Source organism: Acartia tonsa, chromosome 10 (assembly GCF_053477335.1).
Source record: "Acartia tonsa isolate MP-2025a chromosome 10, ASM5347733v1, whole genome shotgun sequence".
In the NCBI taxonomy this organism is placed as follows: Eukaryota; Metazoa; Arthropoda; class Copepoda; order Calanoida; family Acartiidae; genus Acartia; species Acartia tonsa.
The window spans coordinates 17571207-17596651 of NC_137269.1; the positions used below are offsets into that span (position 1 = coordinate 17571207).

Consider the following 25445-nt stretch of genomic DNA (forward strand, 5'->3'; position numbering starts at 1 on the left):
GCTGTCGTTGGGGGGCAACACATCGTAAAATTGACGACCTCTCCATTTGCCCCCCAAATATTATTTTATGTTTATTTCCCTTGTTGGTTATACCTTATTCCTGGGATTTTATACTTCCCCACCCTCAATAAAAATAAAAGAAAATCCAATTTCAATAGACAAATAAACAAATATCAATTTGTTTGAAGTTCAAGCATTTATTTGTTGAAATCTAACTGAAATTCTTTGAATGAATTTGATTATAAAATTGTTGAGTCATTGTGTCATAGTGGATACTTTATATCCCTTAGTTTTTTTTTTTATTTGAAGCAAGGAAAACTATGTGCGAAACATTTAAACACTACAAATCAATATATAACTTCTTTTGAAGTCTTTGACGCGTGAATTACATAAGCCTCTCATGATGCCTTAGCCTAAGTCATAGTCACCCTTACCCACATGCTCAGCTCAAACCGAAGAAGCTTATAGTGCCTAATAAAAAACGACGTCATTCAAAACAAATGACAAATGATAGGCCAGTATATATTTTACCATTAGTCAATTACAATGTATACTGGCCTATCATTAGTCATTTGTATTGCATGACGTCATTTTTTATGAGGCACTATAAGCTGCTTCGCCCAACCCATCCTTAAACCATAGAGTAACTTTTTGTTATGAAGACAAATAAAGAATCAAATAATAATATCTTTTTGTAATATATTTTCAAAAAGATGTAAGATGTACATTCTTTATTTAACAAACAATACTTTAATATAAATTTTATATAGAAATTAATTTTTATACTAACAAAATTGTATATTTAATAAATTTAAAATATTTAAAATTTTAAATGATATTGTGAGTTCTGTATGTAAAATAACAGCACTGTAATAAAATAAAACATCAATTTCGATTGACTTTTCTCAGTTACCCAATGTGGACTATGTACTAAGGATGTGATGTTTAGCATCTTCCAGCAGTGGTGTAAAGCAGTTTTTGGTTGATATACTTGCTTTCTCTTATGTAGGTTTAAATGAATTAAAATAGTTGGGGTCTACAATAGTATTGACAAAAAAATGAAAATGTATAACGAGTTGACACAAAAGTATACTTTTTCTATAAAAAGATATATATTTAGCAAAAGGGGTGGGTGGTAGATTGTAATAATGTAAACAGTTTCATTTTACAGCATTTGATGATATTTTGTTGTGTTATTTTGCGTAGAGACATGAATTTAACAGCTGATAACATAGACAAATTATTTCTCAAGTTATATTTTTAAAATAAAAAAATCATTTAATTAAATGCCACTACAGGCCTCTAGTAACTAAAGCAAAACGTCCAAAATTTTGAAATACTATCAGTGTTTTTCATTTTAGGAAAGCTTCACTTAGGAACTGAGATTATTTTACGATTTTCCAAGACTAATTTTAGCGTTATGACCATAAACTGCATATTTTTAATTAATTGATGTTTTGCCTAGTAAAACAAGTGCCAATAGGATTAGGAGACCAGTAACAATCTTTTCTTCAGTCCTAAATTAATAAAATTTAATAATAATAAAGGTAAAACTAGGAAATATATATCCATAAATAGTGCAGTAATGACAAGATAATAATTTCAAGGATTCATAATCCTATTAAATAAAGTCCATTCAGATCTCACTAATCACTAAATGCAGATTGAATTCTTCATCGTAGGAAAGCTTTTGATTGCAAATTGCAACACTAACCAGATTTTTTACTCCACCCCCCCCCCCTTCCAAAAGAAGCTTGGGCGGGCGTCCTTGCATACACATAAAGACAATTACATCCTATTACTTTATGATATAGAATTTGACAGTATTCGTAAAAAATGGTATTTTGTTTCCTACTATTTCTTTTACTAATTTTCTACTAGTCAGTATCAATTATGAAGTGTAATGTCGTCGTTTACCTTTTCTTTCTAGCCTGCAATGAGCAAGCCTGCTCTATAATATGGTTCTGACAGCTAGTCCAGCTCTGCCTCTCATATTGAGAATACTAAACACAAAAAATAATGTTAAAGATAAAATTTAATCAAAATTAAGGACTTAAATTTTGTCAATAAGGACCTTAGCAATAATAATCGATATATTATTTCTTGGATGTTGCTCTAGATTTTCATGTTCTCTTGTAAAGTAACACTTACAGAGCGCTTTAATAACGCTGCCTACCATCCGACCCCTTTACTCCATCCTCCCACCCCTCTTCTGGATGTACGAACTAATCAAAAAAAGAGGTAAATGTTAGCAAACTAAATTAACCCCAGTTAATATATCCATGTATTCTATATCCATTGCAATGATATACAATTTCTACATGATATAATCATCCAATGCACTTGATCTTGAGAATTTTGATTCATAATACAATGCTATGTGCGAATCTCCTCAATAACCAAGTCTTAAAATGTAAATATGTCCGTATTATGCATCCTGTAAGGGTTGTTACTTCATATTTGTTATTGCTTATTTGGCAGCGTAATTCGTGAAGCTTCGCTTTTTATAGATTTAGACATGCATTTTTCTTATTTCAGTGGATAATTTCTGTACAAACTACGACACATGTGTTTTCATCACAGTTTAGAACCGGTTTATATTCAGAGAAAGACAATCAGATTGGGTGCTGTGTTAAAATATTATACTTTTGTATTTCCATATGTATTGTTCAAACAGACAATATTCTAATTAAGATTACTAATTGATATATATTCATATTATATATCAAAAATATATAATATAAAATTTTAGTGGCGCAGCTACTTTTTAAATAGTTAATATGGTATGTATAATAATTACCGATACTTAAATTTAACTAAATATAACCTATCATTTCCATTTTAATATAAAGCTTAAAAAATTAAAGTATAAAACCTGGCATTCAAACAAGACTTAGAAGAATTAAATTTTTATATAATTCCAATAGATTTACTCATGTCGTTGAGTCAGTAGATAATTACAATAACAAGGCTGGCAATATACATAAGTAGTGACGCACAAAAATCCTAGTCATAGATTGACAAACGGACAAAGTGAGTTACAGAGCAGATGTTCAGTTGCATAAAAAAGAGCGAATGTGTGATAAATACCTTTTAAAAAATCACAAAACATTTATGTAAATATAAGACTAATAATGCTCGACCGACAGACCAACGAACAAGGTAAATAAAATATACTGGAAGCTCGTTGGAACAGGGAATCATCACATTACGAACATTTTCAGCTGTCTATCCTAATGAGTAGGCGAGAAAATCACAATTCCCCACATCGTTACAGGTGGACTGACTAAGTGAATTATGAAGTAGCTTCGTTACCAAAAGATAAATTACATAGCCTTTTATTCGCCACAAATAAATGATTATTTTCTTTTTGTCATTAAAAGATAGGTAAAGAAGTAAAGAATTTGTTTTGTTCTGTAGAATATTATCTAATATGTAAGAAAAGAATTCATATAATAGAAAACAAATTTTTCTTACATGTAAAGAAAAAAGAATAATGTAAATTGTGTAACACTAATCTATTGGGAGGTTATCTTTTCAGTACAATTCTATAGGAATGAGGTTAGGGCAAAAACAACAAATTAATAAATAACCAGATAAATCCATAATAATCCGTATACATACAAATTTTGATAAGTGATGTCATTCAGGCAGATCTTTTTAAACAAACAATTTAAGATCTTGGTAAACTAATTGAAAGAGGTGGGGAAAAGGGGGAAAGTCACTTTCGATTGTAGTTACAGAAAGGAAAAGTAAAATTTTGGGACTTTTATTCCAGTGCGATTTCTATCCAGAGCTGGATCTTTAAATCATTTTAGTGGTGAGCCAGATCGGGGTGAGCCAACTTTCCACCAATGAGAGCAAAGCATTTTATGAAATGCCGCGCTGTGATTGGCGGAAATTCGGCGCACCCCGATCTGGCTCACCACTAAAATGATTTAAAGATTCAGTTCAGATGTTTTTAAAAAGTTTTAAACCTTACCTGGACCTATTAGAAGCTAAACTGTAAAGCACAACAAACAGATAGACATCCCATTACTTTAAGAACTATGCCTCCTTCAAGGCTCTTGAATTTGCCACTTTTGCAATGTTACAAGACTTTGGCTCTGGGAGAATATTTCATGTTATGACTTCCTTCCGGCAGATATTTTGGTTCCTTAAATTTTGTTACAAAAGGACCATGCTTTTTCCTTAAAGTTTGTTGTAGTAGAAAATCAAATAACCTACTATTTAAATATCATTGTATTCCTTTATAGAATTGTAAACTAACCACAAATGAGTAAATGTTAGATTATCTATAATATCCGTCTGTCTGTCCGTTCCTTAAGATCTCGGTAACCACTGAACCGATCGTATTCTAGTCTTCAGGGATTACTGGTCCTGTGGTGGTTTTAGGCAATTTTTTTGGAAGGTGGGACACCCCCAAACCCCCCCCAAAAAAATCCCCCCAATATTTTTTTTGCTTAAGATTTCCTTGGTCCTTTTTTTTGTTTTTTTTGCTGAAGATTTCCTTGGTCCTTTTACGAATTTCGCCAAAATTTTTTTTTGATCACCTCTCAAGAGGCTAGGGGCGAAGCCGCTGGTATAGTTATAAAGAATACATAGACAAGATTACTAATAATAGACCATTGTTATAAATACTTGAAAAAAAAGATTATTCTTCTCATTATAAAATACTACAGATACCAGGATTATTTAGGGATAAGACAATGAAGTAAAACCACAATTAGGATACAAATAATTACACCTTCTAAAGTATAAAATTATTGGTAGACACCTCAAAAGCTAATCTATTGATTCATGTAAGAAGAGGTTTAAAATATTATTACCACAGCACAAAGTCAGCCCGGAAATAGATTATGGAAATGTTAATTGAATATAAACTTACCAAGCTGTCATTTTAACAAATACAGCTGTCTGTATAAACTTACCAAGCTGTCATTCCAACAAATACAGCTGTCTGTATAAACTTACCAAGCTCTCATTCCAACAAATACAGCTGTCTGTATAAACTTACCAAGCTGTCATTTTAACAAATACAGCTGTCTGTATAAACTTACCAAGCTGTCATTCCAACAAATACAGCTGTCTGTATAAACTTACCAAGCTGTCATTCCAACAAATACAGCTGTCTGTATAAACTTACCAAGCTGTCATTTTAACAAATACAGCTGTCTGTATAAACTTACCAAGCTGTCATTCCAACAAATACAGCTGTCTGTATAAACTTACCAAGCTGTCATTCCAACAAATACAGCTGTCTGTATAAACTTACCAAGCTGTCATTCCAACAAATACAGCTGTCTGTATAAACTTACCAAGCTGTCATTCCAACAAATACAGCTGTCTGTATAAACTTACCAAGCTGTCATTCCAACAAATACAGCTGTCTGTATAAACTTACCAAGCTGTCATTCCAACAAATACAGCTGTCTGTAGAATATAAACTTACCAAGCTGTCATTCCAACAAATACAGCTGTCTGTAGAATGTTGATTTAGTAGATGCTGAAATTTTTTGGGTACATGACCTAAAAATATGGTAACATTGAGAAATGGCCTGCCATTGGTGATTTAGTCTGTGCATTGGCCAATCATTGCCAAAGGCACTATAAAGAGCTTCTAAAATTAACTTTCAAAACTTATTAATGTGACACCTGTTAAAGTGGCAGTATATTGTTGATTTTTAATAGAAATGGCCATGACTGACAAAATATCGACATGCTTTTTGACCCATTAACAGGAGTGTCATGTTTTAAGTTTACATTAAAGTATTTACTTTTAAAAATCTATTATAAAGTGGTTATTGATAGCATGTCAGAGGTCATGCAACCAAAGGGTTGAATGCAGTAGCGTGCTCAGCGATTAACCAGAGAAATGTGAATCCCTGTTGAGATTTAAGGGTGGGATGACAATACTCTTTTTAGGGGGGGGGGGGATATACAGTACAGAATTTGGGAGTGCTCCTAATCGCTAACTCCAACAACATTGAAAAAAATATGAAATCATGTTACCTGCCCCGAGATCTAAAAGGTCTTGACTATTGATACTATCCAAATCTATAGAGGCTCTCCTCGCTAAGATCTCGAAACGGTTTATACTATCTACGTCAACGGAGGCCTTTCTGGCCATGGCATGAAACCTGTAGAACAATTCTTTTCATAATCTTATTTTATATCTTCATTTTTATTAGAAATCCTATCATTCAGTGGTAATGTTTTTAAACTTTTAAGATCTCCGGGATGTGTAAGGTATCTTTGCCCCCCTCTCTCCTCATTATAGGCTAAGTCACGCACCCGTTTTCTATAGAAAACTGAATATGACACTTTTAAAGGACAATGCTTTTACAATCTTCATATTTATCAATATAAATCAACCTATCATAGTGTAGTAAAAATAAATAGTAGCTACCATATATGCTTACTAGCGGATGTGTCCCTAGCATCTAGGGCCTTTTGTATTTAAAGGGATATGAAGGAGGCGGTAAAATAGATTTAAACCATTTTAAGTTTTAAATTTAAAAATAAAATTACCTAAAACCATTTCGAGACATATGTGAAGCTTTCCTAAAAAGGAAAACGCAATTAGTTTCTGATTTATTGAAATCTTAAGCTTCAGACAAAAAAATCTTAAAACTTTATAGAATGCTTATAAAATATTAAATGATTGTGAAGAATTATTCCTTGCTAGTTGAGTAAGCATTTTTCCATTTTCTAGCGGGTTTTCATTCTCTTCTTTATCTCTATGCTCCTAAAAATAATTATTATTAATTTGTTGTAATGAAAAAAGTCACATATAAAAATAACAAGGATGACAGCATCCATAAGTAGCGAAGCTCAGAAATTATGAATGTATATTATGAATATATTTACCATATACCAGTGTCATCCTATATATTTGATGAAATAGGGAAATGACGAAAACTTCAAAATCACGCAACCTTTAAATCTAGAAAAATTAAAATCTATGAATCGATCTAGCACCACAATATATAAACAAATCTTAATGAAACTTGATGGAAATATGTAGACTATTAGCATATTCAATCCCTGATAATTTCAGCCGTAAATTTTGAATAGGAATTGAGAAAACAATAGAAAACCTAAAAGTCTAGGAATCGATCTAGCACCCCTATTTATAAAAAATTCGTAATAAAACTTAAGGAAAATATGTAAAATGTAAATTTAAGCAATCCCTGAAAATTTCAGCCCATTATCTTAAAAAGGAGTTGAGAAAATCAGAAAAACATGAAAATGTAGGAATCGATCTAGCACCCCAAATGACAGACGGTTGGACAAAACAATGTATAGATTAGATGGGCATATGTTATAAGAATCTTCACTAAAAATTTCAGCTGTCTATCTTTTATAGGAGCCGAGAAAATCACGTTTCCCCCACTTTGTCTCAGACGGACGGACAGACGGACAGACGGACAGACGGACGGACAGACGGACAGACGGACGGACGGACAGACGGACGGACAGACGGACGGACATTTCGAATTATAGAGTAGCTTCGCTACTAACAAGGGGTGTGTTGTGTGACCTAAGCAGTCTTGTGCACTTGTGCACAGGGATTTATAGGGGGCAGTATTGTGTTGTGGGAATGAAAAAAGGGAAGGCAGTCTTATTCTATTTCTTATTATATGGGATTGTTGACACCCCCTACTCCACGCCTATAGGCCTAAGGTATCTCGAAAAAAAGTTATTTTATTATTCTCAATTTTCAGATAGTTGAAGTATCTTAAATGGAAAATATTTTAATTGGCCAATACGCATTGGCTCTATAACTGACTTTGTCCATCTTCTGTCTCTATTAGAGAAAAGCGTTTTTCTCAGATGTCTGAAATTAAAGAGTAAAATAGTCAATAAATATCTGTTTAGATGTGATTTTCTCGGCCACTGTTTAAGTTAAAAGTCATAATTTTCGTTTTGAGATACACTTAAAAAATGAGCATCTTATATCTGTATATGACCTTGTCCTTCTGTCAGACTTACTGTTTCTTTTTGTCTCATGTTAATGATATGCGCTATTTGTGGATTTTAAAATCTTAATTCAAATAATGGGGTATATTGATTCATTGAACCCACCCACCCCATCACCTTAAAATGACTACGGAAATAAATTTTTTCTAAATACACTTTTTTAAAGACCATTGCTGATCTTCATGTGGTTTTTTAAAACCAAACAATAATTAATCTTAAAATCTTACTTATAGTCAAACCTATGTTGCTAATGTCGTATGGGTGAGTTGCACCTGGACTGAACAGTCAACTTGTCAACTCAAGGCCAGACTCTTGGTCCTTCACCTCATACCCGTGGTACAGTACGTACATTACAGACAACCAACTCTCTGTGATGCACGACCTTTGTCTGAGAAGTCCTAACTGTGCATGGTAACGAGTTGCGCCTGTTTTGGGCCAAGGCATTCCCCCCACTCTAACTATTTACGTCGCGCATCTGACATAGTAGCAGTGGGAACCATTTTTAACGTCTTTAGTTATGACGCGGTGTCGGACCGAGATTCGAACCTAACACCTTCCCGACGACGAGCGGATGCGCTACGTGTTGAGCCACGGTCGCGGGTTAGTCAAACCTAAAAAAAAACTTTAATATTTCATTCCACTGAATAACATTGAAAATGTTTTAAACTCTAGTTGTAGAGTATCTTCACATCTCTTGAAATTTGAATAAAATCTCAAGTGAAAATCTTGTCTAACATAAAATCCAATAAAAATATTTCAAAGTTCAATTTTTAGAAAATTTTATTTCATATGGTTTTGTGCCAAATCCTCCCCCTCCAAAATGATATAAAAAATCATAATTGAGAGTCGACTGTTTTTTACTTAAGGAGTCATGTTTTAATTTTAGTCTAATTTCACAGGAAGGGCACAGGGACGTCCGGGCTTTTAATATTTGTTGGAGATGGTCGAGTAAAAAAATCTCAATAAGGGGAGTGATTAATCTTTTTTTGGGGGGCGGGGGGTGATAACTTTGAAACATAACACATCGCAACAACAATTTTTTTGTTGGTGGAGGGCTCATGATGTTTGGGGGTTATGGCACGATTCTTACTGGTCTTGCTGTATGATGACATTTCTACTTAAATAGTTTCTGTTAATTATCGGTTTCCTGAAAAAAAACCTACATCTTCCTAATTGTGACTTTTGAATTATGTTGTTTAAATAAAACAAAACACTTGAACATGGGTGTATAGCCTTGGAGAGGAGGGGTTTTTATTGGTTCATTTGAGATTGCATGAAAATTTGCAATCTGATAAAAAATATTCTTTTCTATTCTAATTTCTTTTTTCTTGAGTTTAAGAACTCTTACAATTCTGATAAAAGTTATGAAACAAGGATGGTAACAACCATAAAATCAAATATAAAGTCAAACTAGGGTATCATTTTGTGGTATGAATAAATCAAAGTAGATTTAATAGGCTGAAATTTGAAATAGTTAGGTTTGTCAATGACAGTCAATCTTATAAGCATGGATTGGAAGCCGCGGATTTAGCTAAACACAAAACTGCGGCTACTTCTGAAAGTGATTTGGTGGATTTATATGTATATATTATTATTATTTAACACATTTATGATTTTTTAATGAAACAAAATTATTTCATTTTTTTGTTACAATTTTTTGACAGTAATATATAAAAGTCTTAAAAAAATTTCTTAATGTTTTTGCAACTGCGTTGGGCAATCAAAAAATATAATAGACCTTATCTAACCTAACATAAATGGTTGTAAAACGTGTGCAATGCTGTGTGGTTGAAATTACACCAATTTGAATGTATTCAATTTTTTTTGACTATATAGAATATAAAAACTGCAATAAAAACTTAGAAGTTTGAAACAAACACACTATTTTCTCTTTAATTAAAAAGTAACAATTTAAAAAGAAATTAATTGTTGAAAAAAAACTATTTTCTTTGTGCAAAAAAGTTTTGATTACAAAACTGAGCTCCTTAGAAATGTTGCATGGATTTAGGGATATGGATAATCTTTTTTTTCATTGCATATTTATTTTATAATCTTCACTGTTGCAAACTATTACAGAAAATAATAATGCAGCTAATCTCAAATATAATGATTCACAACTGATTGTTAAGCTGTAGGCCTGAGAATGCTAATTTTTAGGTTATATATTTCTATAATCCGCGACTGTTCTCTTCATGCCAGAAATGTAAAACATCATATTTACCAACTTTTCTCTTTGAAATTAAATTCCTATAGAAAATCTAATAAAAAGTCCAAGGAAAAATTTTCTTTTAAATTTTCTTAAAACAAGGATAACAACATCCATGGAAGCGAAGCGCTGAAAAAAATAGTAGAACAAAAGAACATACACTTATAGGATATCAAAACTTAAAGGCTGACCATGCCATTTCAATTTAGTTTTTTTTTTGGGTGGGCTGGGTGTATTTTTTTCAGGGGCGATTTCAGAAGGAAGAATAAGAGTATAAAATAGTTATAAATCTTTCCTGAACCTATAAGAAGCTTTGTTGTAAATTAATGCCATATCGATCCAATCATTTTCGAGTTCCTAAGGTACATAAAGAGAGCATCCTGTTACTTATAAAATGATTTGATAATATTGTTCCTAGTCTTTGCCTAAAATAGCTTTAAATACCAGGCTAGTTTTGAAGAATTTTTTTATCATAGAATGTTTTTGTGTTATTTCTTGAATGGAATAAAGAAAAGTTATCTTAATTTAAAGTTATTACAGACCAACCAAGTGAGTAGCTTCACCATCTAAACTTTTTTATTTTTTAAATGAATGCTATTTAAATTATAAATGTACTCAGGGATTGTAGATACATTGGACTGTAAATTATACAGGTCCCCACAGTTTTATAAACAAGTTTTCTCATTAGTTAGCTTAAAAATTTTGATACTTTTATTACAAATTGATTGGTTGGTCTAAACTAGCAGTGTTCAGACTATTCAACTTCAATCATGATTTATAATAGTAATATTCTCTATCAAAAACTAATCTTTTAATCATATCTACCCTATAATTATGTTTGTCTATTATTATTAGGGATGTATGTCCTCTATTAAAATTTGATCTTTTAATTATATCTACACTATAATTAGTGCAATTATTCTATCCATCTATTTACCTGATATGTAATATCAAAGCTTTGCGAGGGTAGTCTACTTTTTTGTTTGGCGTCTCCATTTTCTGTCTTCTTTTCTTCTATAACCTGAATTAATTAAATAGTTTGGATGTATAAAGTGTTATTATCCTTATTAGAGAAGTAAAATGTTTGTCTGTCTGTTTGTTTTTCCTTAATATTTGTTAATGGCGGGTCTAAGTATGTTTTTTTTGATTAGGAATCTTCTTCTTAGGCGACAAGTTAATTTTTTTTTAACAGGTCAGGTCTTACGTAAATGGATATGGTCACTGGAAGAAAAATAATGTTAGAAGCCGCGCCTTAACTCGCGCAGCTAAACTTAAATTTTGCATCTGCGGCCAAGGGTACATTCGTCTGCGGCTATTTTACAATTTTTAAGCTAGGATCAAGAGTTAATAATAAATAAATAATAATTAACTAGGTAGGTAGATAACATTTTATAATATTGTGTTTTAGGGTTTTAGAAATGAAATTTATTTTATCAACAACAAAAAACCCAAGGCTGGTCAAGTATTTGCTATCTATTATAAAACGAAAACTACAAGCAGACAGGGAAAGCAGAGGCAAAGAAAAGTATTATAGAAAAAAAATTATATAAATTATAATAAAAGTTTCCTAAAGTTTGAATTGAAGTGGTTCGATATAAAAAGAATTATAATTAGAAAGTGTATTCTTTAATTGCATTTCTCTCTTGAATTTTTAAAAATAGATTAAGTACCTATGGGTGAGGCCGTATGTAGTATATAAACAATACACCATACAAAAATAATTACCTATTTTTTCTAAATCCATTTAAGTTAGTCATACGCTGAATTTACCAAAATGTGCGCCATGTCAAATCTTGTATTGTACATGGAAAATAGGACACTAATGTAACAATGTAACAAATATAAAAAAATAAGAAAATAAGTAAATTTATTCTGTGATTACTACAGTTAATGCATTTTTCTCTTACAGGATTATTTAGGATTTAGAACAGAGATTTAAAAATATATTTTTCTGACAGACATTGGACCATTGTTTTTAACTAAAATAAGTAAATATAGAATAAGAAATTCAATTTAATATAAAAAAATTAAATAATCTCCATAATGACAGTTAAAAACACCCCTTTAGAGTTATATCAGAAATAGAAAAAAGTGTCATAAAATACAAAAAGTTATCAACTGCAGAATCTGTATTTTTTACTAATAATTTAAATGTCTCTAACATTTTGAAAGCTTTAGTTAAAATGGCCTTAGTAGAACATCTATAAATCTAAAATATTGTCTTTTCATACTTGTTATTAGGGGTTAAAACTATCCTATTAATTTTTTTATGATTGATTTTAGAATTGTGTTCACTTTGGTAAAGATTTGGTCATACTATGCTTTTAACATCTTTTAGAATAGTTATGCTGCAGAAAAAAAAATTATTAATACATTTTTTTGCAATTGAAAAGAAATGATTGTGAGGTTCTTCTTTTCTTATGTCATATCCATTTTCTTTTATGTATGTTTACATTTTTAATGCAGGAATATAAGTAATTTAATGAGGCTTTATTATTCCTTTCATATTTCTAAGACTAAAACCTTTTTCCAGGAATACCTTTATATAGCAGGATTTTCATCTACCAAAATGAACCTAATTAGGTAAGAAAAAGACACAAATCAAGAAAAAAAAATTTTTGTGTTCAACTATTCATTTACAGATTAGAATTTGTTTACAATTAAATGTTCAAAATCAAGAGCTCAATCTTACATCCACAATAAGTCTTTTAAAATTTTATTTATTATTATTGATATTTGAACTAAATGGGGCATTTACACACTAAAATTTGTTACAAATCTTCTTGGTCAGGTTAAAAAGTAGGTTATTTAGAATATCTAAATTTAATATTTCAAAAAAATCTAATGTTTTTTTATCAAAATTTATACCATTATTCCTGCAACTGAGATTGTTTATTCTCCCACATTTGTGCAAAATATATTGCGTTCCATTTCAGAATATAACACAAAAACTTTATGTAAATGTGTTGTCGACAAGTATATTAATTATTATAAATACAATGTGTGTATTAATTTCTAATTAATTTGTTTAGTAAACAATCATCCCATACTTAAATATAACTTTCCACACTAATCAATTAAATTTTGCAAGTTTATAAAAATAATAATAGTTCAAAGAAATGTGGTAATAATTTGAATTTTTAATGTGTCTGTGTGTTGGTACTAGACTATTGATTAAAATTCTGACATTATTAACAGATAAATTTTGTGGAGTTCTTGTAAAATAACTAACTTTTATTGTCCTCCTCCCCTCTGCTAATCTGCTTTTGACGGGATAAAATACTCTAAATCTCAGTTTAGGATACAGACAATTAAACCTTTGGGTGACCATTGACTGGAAGTCCTAACTGTGCATGATAAAGAGTTGCACCTGTGTTTAAACAAGACATTACCCCTATATGACATAATTAGTGTCACACACCAAACATAGCAGAAGTAGTTACCATTTTAACATATCTATTATGATGTTGAGTGGTCTAGTCTTGAACACCTTCAAAACAGAAAGTAGGCACGCTAATTCCAGGGGGATTAGTTTAACTATCTAGGAAAGTTGGCTAGGGGGAAAAAGAGACCATAACTATAACATTAACCATATATATTGCAAAATTATAAAAAAGTAAAGTTTATTTATGTCCACTATATGTTGTGCGTGTTTGTGTGTATGTGTGTAATTCCAATACTAGATTTAATGTTAAACCTCAGTTGCTCTGTAGTTTGCTTTTTTATTTAGCTCAAATTAAAAGATAAAGCCAAGTAGCGAAGTTTCTCTTCAAGTCTTACGGTTCGGTTAGTTGGCCGAAAGCACCAAATTTTAATGCTTTATATTTATAGCATTAGGAAAGCATTTAAAAACCGTTAAAACAAACAAACGCTTCTTACCCGATAAAATCAGATAAAAATATAAAATTAGCTGCTCTACTCATAGATATCGTATTCTTGTGCAATAATTTATTAGAAAATGTATTATTCCAAATATAAGATTTATTTTCTTTATCTATTTTTTCATACAATTCAATTGTCACAAAATTTGCGAAATCTTCTCCTACATGTCCATTTAAATAAAGGATTATTCATTTTATTTTTATCTTAAAATTTAAAAGAGAGGTATTTCTTTCTACCACCAAACCCTTATAGGTTCATCGTCAACTATTCCTTAGGGACTCTTCCATCCTTTACAAAACCTAACCTGCAATGGGCTTACAATTTTTCTTTTATCTTCTTTAAAAAGTTCTTTCATAGGTTAGGATTTATTATTACTTGGATATTACATGTAATTTTATCATGTAATAAAGCGAAACTAGTAGCAGGCTAAGACAACGATCCTCCCCATACACCCCTTTTTTCCATCCTCTCCCCTCCTACTGGAATAGTCCCAATCGTGGCAACGCCCATTATGGGGCGATTCGTTGTATTTTTAAAATAGCTTTTGATATGTTATTTTAGGTTAGATTGATTGCCCCACAGGGTTAGGAAATTGGCCCCGCAAGATTAGAGCCCCCCGAAGGGGCTAGAGATAGGAGAAAAGCTAATGTGAAGAAAACGTAGAAATGCCCCTTAAGGAGCGTTGCCACGAAAGGGACTATACCCCATTTTTAAATCTAAATGAGCTGGAAAAATGTTCAATTAATAAAACGTGAATTAAAAAGAATAATTTTTATAGCTTAAAAATGTAGTTACCTGACTATCTGCTATTGTAATGACAACATCATTCTCGTGATTATCACTCTTGTCATTTTCTTTCTCACTGTCTGCTACTCTTTTAATAACACTTTCAGGTTCACTGGAAATACAGGGATATAGGGATAATAAAATGAAATAAGATTGTATGCTTAAAATGACAAGATAAGGGTCTAAAAGATATATTTTCCTCTTAAAAAGAATGATTTTTAAAAATTGTTAAATAAATATTTTGTCAAGTAAATATAGTAGACAGTGGAAAACGTATAACCTTTCTGTCATTCTAGTTTTTATTTAGAAGCCAGAGGGTCCTAAATACGGGTTAAGGAACCTTCTTATATAATTTATAATAGCAGTACTATTACAAGATCAAGGCAAATAAAAAAAACAATGGAGCTTTCCATAGGCCTTGAGTAAAAGACAGAATAAAACAAAAGACTTATTTTTAAATGAAAAAAGTTTTAATTATCAAGTGAAGAAGTTTAAGCAGCATATGCTTGCACACTTATCCCTTTTATTTCATTTCATTATCCTCTAAATTCCTGCTAAGGGAAGTATTAAGACCAGCATTGTCATAACCATCTTTACTAGAGGTAGGTGCTTCATAACCATCTTTACTAGAGGTAGCTACGTCGTCGCAAGTAGACACTCCTTCTACTATCTCCTGAGGACCAGACTGACTTATCAAAAGTTGTGACTGCGGCTTGCAAATAATTTTCCCGCTGAAAATTATAAAATGTTTAGCCCAAAATGAACTCTGCAATTAGCTTAGAAATTTGGTCGACAACTGCGGTTATAGATTGTTTGTAGATGGTTTATCGGATGTCTGTAGACTTTTAGAAAGTTAGGTTGGCTGTAACCGTTCATCATTGAAGTTTATGTGGCTATCCAGAATAATAGAGAGTGGTTAAGGAATCCTAAAATACAAAACATAGTTCGGCTGTCAATTTTTTCCATATCTAACAGAGCTTTGAGATAGAAAAATAGTTTTAAGAATTAAGTCACTCTGCCTTTGTGAATGGTTCTTGTTTATTGGTTGAATCCTGACCAATCAGCTTTCTGCTTGACTGTCGGCGCTCCATGATTGGATATGTTGGATAAATCACCTCAAATGCTGAAAAAGAAATAATATTGTTAAAAGTTCTTGATCTTGAATTTGATCTTTTCTCTTTTATAACTTTTTTTGGGTATAGTCCCTTTCGTGGCAACGCTCCTTTAGGGGCGATTCTACGTATTTTTTACAGTAGCTTTTCTCCTATTTCTAGCCCCTGCGGGGGGCTCTAACCCTGCGGGGCCAATTGCCTAACCCCTTTGGGGCAATCACCTAGCCCAATATAACCTAACCTAGCCTAACCTAACCTATCAAAAGCCGTTTTAAAAATACGACGAATCGCCCCTTAAGGGGCGTTGCCATAAAAGGGACTATTCCCCTTTTTTACTTTAACCTAATCATAGGGGGGTAATTTATAACAAATTTTTTACTCCCGATTGTTTTTTTCCTATATACAAAATGTTAACCTGGATTAATTTGACTGTTGTTGATATTGTGCAGACTAATTGTACTTCCACTTGGCAACCCTGAAACAGGAATTCCAAAAATCAAAGACGAAAAGGAATAAAAAAGTATTATTAACATGAACATTTTTATCCTTGTCTTAAACTATTTTGAATCTATACATGAAAATATAAATATTTAACCTTAAAAGTTTTGTATTATCTTTGATGTTTTTGTCAGTACCTGATGGTTTTGGTGCAACTGTTTGTTCTTGTCCAGGTACAGGTTTGATGTTGTTGTTTCCAAGATCATCATTCCAACTTTTTCTAAATAAAAAAAAAACAATAAAACAAATTCGAAAGAACAGAGATAATAAGTTTAATTCATAGTAAAAAACATAAGATTTTTCGCCTGAATAAACTCTTAACACTGATAGATTAATCTAAAATGTTGTAGCTAAAACTTTGTTAGATATTAGTTAGTAACAAATAGTGGTCATATAAAACAGTTAATAATATTAACATATTGGGTTTTTAAATCATACATAATAGAAGGGTTTACTAAAGAACAAATAACCCTTCAATATTCCTTGAATTTTCTTAGAATTAGTGCCATGCGTAAACATTAACCAGTTTTTACTTTTAGAGAGGCGTTATGTATTTTAAGTTTATTATGTGAATTTTACATCTTAAAAGAGTTTTTAATTATTAACCAAAAATATTTATGATCATATGTTTTTTTTAATTTCTTTTTTTGTGATTAAATTGGATATCTACAAAACCATATTAACACCCAACAAACTTGAAAGGATTCTATCCCATTTCTAAGGTTGTAAATTATCATAATTACACTAAGATTCAAATCTACGTTAGACTACTGTTCTTATGTGATCTTATGGTTAATATGTGCTTTTTAGAACCGGCGTTCTTTTCTCAGATAAAAATGCACATCTTTCAGAAACAAGAGGAATATTCAATAATGCTTTTCAATTTTATAGAGCAAAGGTAATCAACTAATTAAAATTTATTTTTTGGTCTGTTTGTCTGTAGGTGAGAAATAAGTATGACGTTTTTCTGACTATTAAAATTACTCTTTGTACATAAAATAAAAAGAAATACATTTAAATAGAATTGTAAATATTTACATCACTTAACACAGTGCCTTCGAAGGTGCTTTGAAATTAGTGTCAGAACCTAAATTGGGACATAGTGCATTTTATTACCCTAGGTTAGGTAACTTCATTTCACTTTTCAATAAAATCTAAAATGCAGCGGTTTTTCAAAAAATTAGATTTAAAAATTTCAAGTTCAATTTTCACCCACTAGGAGTTACCGCATAATCATGACAAGAAAAGCAAAGATTATGTATTTAAAATTTTGAACAACTTTGCTTTTATAAAGTCAGTCATAAAACCTCTCTATATATGATTTATTTAAGGCTGAATTTCCGTGACCTTAGCAAAGCAATTGATAAAAATGACCATTATTTAACTCACTTCAGGAGTGGTTTTATGAAGAACTTTATAAAAGCAAAGTTGTTCAAAATTTTAAATAAATAATTTTTGCTTTTCTTGTCATGATTATGCGGTAACTCCTAGTGGGTGAAAATTGAACTTGAAAATTTCAAATTTAATTTTCTGAAAAACTGCTGCATTTTAGATTTTATTGAAAAGTGAAATGAAGTTACCTAACCTAGGGTAATGAAATGCACTATGTCCCAATTTAGGTTCTGACACTAAAGTCAAAGCACCTTCGAAGGCACTGTGTTAATACTTGACATCGAAATTAATTTTATTCTTGTAATGTTTGGGAAAAATTATGCTTTAAAATCTGAAGGCACTACGTCAATATTTTATGGTTCATGTCAACTATAATATTAAAAAGTGTACATTGCTACTATGATATCTATGTTTCTTTTTAAGATATATTTTATCTTATATTTACATTGACATTATAACCAAGACAAGAAATGATCAGAAATTGAATTACCATTCCCTTAATGCTTGAAACCTTATTTTAAAATGATTGGAAGATGTTCACCAAATTTTACACAACATTTGTTTCTCTTCTAAATATCTATCTATCTACTTGGACTAACCCGCGGGATACTAGCGACATTAAAATGGCAAGTAGTCATAGTAGGGGACATGTCATGGACCCTCAAATTATCCTTTACAGTTGGGACTTCTAAGGTAAAGTTCGAGCAAACAAAGTGCGTTCAATTATATAAAACCAAAGAGTGCTGGGTCATTGGATCAACCCGTTCACAACAACAAAAACCATTATACCTTACTTTAATGAAATTATGGTGTTGAAAGGATAAATCCACATTTTTACATTGAACTTTCTACGAAGCTCCTTGAATGTGTAATACAAACTAAAGATCCTGATTAAGTTTCATATGATTCTATAATACAAAGTAGAACGTTGTCTGTCTCTCTATTTGTCTGTCTGTTTCTTTGTCTGTTTGTTTGTTTGTAACGAAGGATCTCGATAACCGCTGAACCGATCGGGTTCTCCTTAACTGGGTAGCTTCTCATAGGTCCCAGAAAGGTTTATAACTATTTTGGGGGAGGGTACCACTACCCTCCCAATGTAAATCGCCCTTAGAACCCCCCCCCCCTCCATTTTTTTACTTTTTCTTTTAAAATCTAAAATAAGAAATTGGGTTGTCCAATTCAATTCCCCCCTCCTTAAGTGCCCCTAGAGGCCTCTAGGGGGCCTAGCCGCTAGTATTATAAATAAAAGGGGTAAGGGGGATTTAAGGTGCTTTTTGTAGCATATACAGAGAAACTCCCAAACATTAATATATAGAAGAAGTAAGTAATATGTTTCAGTCAGGTTTTCCTTTTCTGAACATGACATAAAAATTTAGTTTTCTACAAATATCAGACCACGTATGCGTCTAGACTTATTTTCAATATGGACTAATACATATACAATTCCTAGTTAATTCTCACGATAATTATTCTGACACAAAAGTAACAGGATGATTGTCTGTCTATATCTGATATGGTTCTCATTTACAATGAAGCATCTTTAGAGCAAGAGAAGTTTGGTAGCTATTTTGGGGAAGGATGCCCAAGGGTAGTCTCTTTAAAGAAGTTTAACCGCCCCACCCCATTTTTTCTTTTTTAGCAATGTGAGAATGTTTCATATCATGGACTAGGGAATGTGATTCAGACAAACAGTTCTAATTCTCAACCTTCTTCCCATATTTCTTTCCTTCTTGCCCACTTCCCTTCAGCTACAAGAAAAAAATCAAGGTTTACGCCAACTCTAAGCCAACAAAATATTTGATTTTCGGCAATTTCAAATGGAATTAATTGGTTGAATAGCAGCCCCTGGTTTCATATAAAATATTACACTCAGGGACGTCCAACATTCTTTAACAATATAAAAAGATACTTTGAAAGCAAATAGCAGACAGGCAGACTGACTGGCACTGTTGAGTAGCTTTGCCAGTAAAGAGAACTAACCTATTTGGACCTGACTTGACAACATCTCTCTCAATATCAGCATCTGAACATCCCTAAAATTATTTTTTAATTGAATTGAATTGAAGGATAAATAAAGATAAATAGTCTTCAATATTATTTGTTAAAATAAAATACCTCCCATTGTCCTTTTTATTACCTATTGTTTTTCAACAAACCATAAAAGCGAAGCTATGAAATGGTAGGACAAACGAACATTAACATTTGTAGAGTGTCAGAACTGAATAATCAGAATATAAATGTATAACAGTCGATACAAAATTATAAGTAAATTTGTTGAAAACCTATATCGGATTATTATAGCACATAATAGAAATAGAAGAGTAGAAGAATATTCTGAACCCTTTTTTCGTCAAATCTAAGAGAGAACATTCCTAGCAGACAAAAGTATTGTTTACTTTCGACTCAAGCTGATGTGGATTCTTAAAAAATGATAGACTCGCTATTCGATAGTGAGGCAAAATTATTTTTGTGAAAAATCATCCAAAAGCACATTAAAAATCTACAAAAATTAAACAAAATCATACGTTAATAACCCTCTTAAGATTTTATTTCATTTTTGTAAATTTTTTTATTCGATTTTGGAGGATTTTTCACAAAAATAATTTTGCCTCACCAGCGAGTTGCCAGCCTAACTTTTTTTTTAAGAATCCAACTTTGTTTCAAGCTTTCAAATTGTAAACGAAATTTTTGGGCAATTAATTCTGATTCCGCAAAGCTTTCTACTAAGAAAATATACTGTTAACAGCTGACTTTTATGTATGTATGAAATGAAAAAAAACATGCCTTCGTAGGAAAATGTGTACATAATTTCAACCAATGAGATCCAATGTAAATTCCGATGCGATTCTCCTATTGGCTCAATCAGACATTCCCTCTCTTTCTTAGTACCTTTATTTAGCACATAAAACTTTGTTGTTAAAAAAAGTTAAAAATCAACATGTTTGAAATGGAAGTACGGACATTCTTGTAACGATTATAGAGTGGCTAAGCTTTCTAAATCTTACCTAACTACTACAGGAATCACCATGGAAAGTTTGAAATCGATAGGACAATTCAATACATAACTGTTATTATGTATTTTCATATATATTTAATATTAAAATAAACTCAATTCAAATTTGTTTGGAATTTGAATGAAATTTGCCCAATGCCCACTGACCATTCAGAGAGAATTGTCCATAAAGGATATTTCATTATTTCTTTCAACCACTTTGTACAGAGTTCAATGAATTCTAATGTAGCTTTTGTATTTAAAACAATGATGACAACATCCACAAGTAGGGAAGTTATCCTATTGTAAGGTTTTTAATATTTAAATGACTATTGAACAAATCCAGTTCTCCATTTTTGCAAATCTTATATAGGTCCTGGGATGGTTTTGGGCTATTTGTTTTTTAAAAGTGGGTTCAGGCTATTAAATTAGTTCCCTAAGCCTTTTAAGTAGAGCTCCTATAAAAGAAGGAAAAAAAGCCAAGCAAATGTAAAGAAAAATGGAGCAAAACATACAAATTAACGGACATAATAAATTATAGATTATATGCTTTGTGGTGCTAGGAATTTTTGCACTAAACATCCTCAGTCTGTCTCTAACAGCAATTGACAACTTAAATAACAATTACTTCACATCAAATTTGCAATTCTAAGGCCGAAACTATGTATTGACTGATGGACCAAGTAATTTATAGAGCAGATGTGTCTTAGTCCACGCCAGGCTTTAATTGAATCAAGACAAAAGTAAGTGCCGATCTCTAAGACATATGTATGGTAAAATTAGACATAAAACCATGATGATTACAGGTAAAACCAAAATATTTCAGCGGGATCTTTTTGAGAAAATTAGATTTGAAAATTTCAAGTTCAATTTATACCCCCTAGGAGTTGTCGCATAATCATGACAAGAAAAGCAAAGATTATTTATTTAAAATTTTGAACAACTTTGCTTTTGATAAGTCTTTCATAAAACCTCTCTATATATGATTTATTTAAGGCTGAATTTCCGTGACCTTAGCAAAGCAATTGATAAAAATGGCCATTAATTAACTCCCTTCAGGAGAGGTTTTATGAAGAACTTTATAAAAGCAAAGTTGTTCAAAATTTTAAATAAATAATCTTTGCTTTTCTTGTCATGATTATGCGACAACTCCTAGGGGGTAAAAATTGAACTTGAAATTTTCAAATCTAATTTTCTCAAAAAGATCCCGCTGAAATATTTTGGTTTTACCTGGAATCATCATGGTTTTATGTCTAATTTTACCATAAATAGGTCCCAGAGCTCGGCACTTACTTTTGTCTTAATTCAATTGTAGCCTGGCGTGAGTCAGAATGCTCAGCATCAAAATTCAGCCATGTTGTTTCTTTTATGTACAGATGCGATTAATAATGAAGATTATTTTTTTGAGATAATAAATAATTATTGCTTTTATAATCTGTTAAGGCTTTTTAATTGTCTAGAGGCTGAAGGTAGCTCTATGCTTTTACATAATAGTACATCTACGTAGTACATCTGTGCATCACATTCTTATTTTGACGTTATACTAAAGAAAATATCTCAACGTTTTAAAGGAAAACGGAACGATATTATAATTATTAAAAAGAAGAGCAAGAAATACACAAAAAGAAAAGAATTTTTACAGGTTTGTAAGCAATTTTTATGTCCTTAAAAAAATCCTGTTTAGATTTTTTGGTACATTAAAAAGAATTTGTTTTTTTTTCAGTAAAGAATTATATTTATCTTTTATGGGGTTTAGATTATTATTCAGACTCCTTACCTAAGCTATAAGACTCCTAGATGCTAGGGTACTTTGAAAAATCTTTACATCAAATAATAAACAAAAAGAATGTTAATATAGTTTATTTTGTGAGTTTTTATCCCAACGTTTGAGAGTTGAAGATTAAGTCCCAACTATGCTATCAGAATATATTAAAACATCACGTCATTTGAATAAGAAACCTTGTTTAACAAGGAGAATCGTGTCCTTAGAAAGCGAACAAATAAAATGACACAAATTGTGATATTTTAGTGCAATGTATAATTAAAAACCTACCATACAGTAATATCCTTATTATAGTAGGATGTCTCTCTGTCTGTTTGTACCAAAAAAATCTCGCTTACCGCTGAACCGAAATGATTCTCCTTTACAGGGTAGCTTATCATAGGTCCTGGGAAGGTTTATACCTATTTTGGGGTAGGGTACCTTCATCGTCCCAAAAGAAATCGCCCCTGAAAAATTAACCCATCCCCCCCCAAAAAAAAAATCTTCCCCAAAATTTATTTTCTTTGTCTTTTAAAACCTAAATTGAAAAATAAAATAGTGTTATCAAATTCAACTCCCCCTTCTCAAGTGCCCCTAGTAATTAATATATTAATGTAGTATAATTAATACCCTAGTTTCAGTGAAGCTGCACTTTTAAAAAGGATGACATTCATAAAGCTAGCAAAATGAAATATGATATAGTTTGGCAAGAAATTAACAAATACATAATACTTGATATAGAAAAGTGTAAGTAACCTTAATTGACTTCAACAAAGTAGAAAACAAATTTAATATAGGTCCCAGGTATGAACTTGCAGTTTGATATCCTACAAGTCTCCAGCCAACATTTGATGGCTCCTGTAACCACAATCTTGTACTTTTAAATTTAGGATTAACTAACATGTCTACTAGGATATATAAGTTGGAAGGAATTTTAATGTTAGAGGGAGATTTGAAATCTGCATCAAATTTTAAGGATTTTTGTTTTAGAATTCGTTTTTTGTGTAATTCTTTATCTAAAAGCGGAAATACAATTTAAGTTCATAAATTTTGACCAATAGGATAGGTGGGTTGGAAACTACCTGCGCTCTAATTGGTTAAATGATGTGCGACACTTAAGCTTCCCCAATCATAGCGCAGATAATTTTCAATCCACCAATCACAGATGTCAAAATTAATTAACTTAAATTGTATTTCCGCTTTTAGATAAAGAATTATACAAAAAACGAATTTTATAAAAAATCCTTAAAATTTGTTGCAGATTTCAAATCTCCCTATAACATTAAAATTCTTTCCAACTTATATATCTTAATGTCTACATAATATGTAAACAGTTTCTTACGCGCGACTGTCGGGATGAAGAAAGAAAAATAAAACTTTAACTTAAAACCCTTCCAATTGGTATACAAGCCTTAATGGTAGCACAACTAGTCTACTCGAAACAAATAAATTTGTAACCTCGTCGATATACTGACTTTCAACAGAAAGTTGTTTCATATTTGCTCATTAGTTTTAAGCATAAAATCTCCATTATTTCTACATTTTATTTCTGAAATTAGAAATATATTCGACATATACAAAGAAATAAATCTTAATCGATTTTAATTAGATAAAGTTTATGTGTATAATGATATACTTGGTTTTTGGTTACAGACAGGGTAAAGCAATGATTTTCCTTAAAATTTTAAGGATATGAGTTATTTTTTCTTCTAAATCTTACTCCTTCGGGGGCCTTAACCCTGCGGTAACTAATTGAATATAACCTAACCTAACCACAACAAAATTAATAAACAAACAAACGAAAAAACTCACCTCTCGTATCTAAATAAGGTGGAAGGGGCCGGGGGTGATGAAATACGCCGGTAAAAGGAAATAAGTTTAGGGAAATAAATCCTTCCTTCTTACTAAATAAATATCTGTCCGTCCCTGCATCTTCCATTTCGCATTACATGAATCAAAACGATTCAAACCCCTGATTATTGAGCCCTTAATTTCTAGATTTAACAAGAATTTTAATTTCTCATTTAAAATAAATTGCAGTAAAACAAGAACGTTTTGTTGCACTATATTGTGTTTCTTAAATTAGTAGCTGGATGTGTGAATGTTAGGTTATCGTAAACTACTAACCCCATCGGTCCACAGGTTCTTGAAAGGTTATTATAATGTTTATGAAATATCCGATGGGCATATATATAAAATTATTGTTAATATACATGTAGGCAGTGGTTCCCGCAAATATTCATTTTATTTATTTACAACAGACGCGAACCTTCACTTTTTCGCCAATTTTCGGAAAAGTGATGGATTTGTGTCTCAACCAAAACTAATGATGATTGTTACTACTGCTTCAAGGACCTATCTCAATTAATATTGTTGGAGTTCCTTGATAAGATGCCACAAGAGTAGAAAAAACAAAATACTCCGACGGCCAAGTTAGGTAGGTAGGGGATTTTAAACAGGGCTCGGCAATATGGCAATCCGTATGCTGATTAAAAATTTAAAATAATCAAAAGAAAAGATTAAATTGAAGGCTAGTGTACCAAGCCTCGATCTTATTTAATTGAACTATTTGAATTCTACACCTATGAATCTTAACAAAAAAATCATAAGTCTTTCTTATATAACACCTGAGAAAATGGTGTTACGGTTTGAAATACAGCGCGAATTATAAAGTAGATTTTACTAAAACAAGGATGACAACATCCATAAAAGCGAAGCACTGAAACGGTAGGACAAACGGACATTAACACTTATATGAACTGAAAAATCGGAACATAAATGTATAAATGTCGAATCAAAATTGTAGGTAAATTTGTTGAAAAACTGCTTAAA

General features: G+C 31.4%; 2 protein-coding genes across 3 annotated transcripts in view; one reads left to right on the plus strand and one right to left on the minus strand.

Moving 5' to 3' along the window:
- Positions 1-25445, plus strand: part of Hacl (2-hydroxyacyl-CoA lyase) — a 127614-nt gene that overhangs the window by 6882 nt on the left and 95287 nt on the right. The gene's annotated exons all lie outside the window — the stretch shown is intronic.
- On the minus strand, positions 717-24164 carry LOC145330558 (uncharacterized). Its single transcript, XM_080175178.1, has 14 exons — positions 24072-24164; positions 19840-19892; positions 16605-16687; positions 16385-16444; positions 15877-15980; positions 15409-15530; positions 14867-14969; positions 11127-11210; positions 6680-6748; positions 6013-6139; positions 5453-5529; positions 1918-2003; positions 1462-1517; positions 717-867 (listed from the first exon to the last, which is right to left on the minus strand). Exons 1-14 carry the CDS (start codon positions 24108-24110, stop codon positions 821-823), a joined length of 1110 nt encoding a protein of 369 aa, XP_080031304.1. The 5' UTR covers positions 24111-24164; the 3' UTR covers positions 717-820.

Excerpts from the sequence above, each read along its gene's own strand:
- LOC145330558 (XM_080175178.1), bottom strand. The coding sequence starts at position 24,110 with ATGAAACAACTTTCTGTTGAAAGTCAGTATATCGACGAG. Across the intron at positions 14,970-15,408 it reads CTTAATACTTCCCTTAGCAG|TGAACCTGAAAGTGTTATTA; the intron begins GAATTTAGAGGA and ends CTGTATTTCCAG. Across the intron at positions 6,140-6,679 it reads TGCTTACTCAACTAGCAAGG|TTTCATGCCATGGCCAGAAA; the intron begins AATAATTCTTCA and ends TTGTTCTACAGG.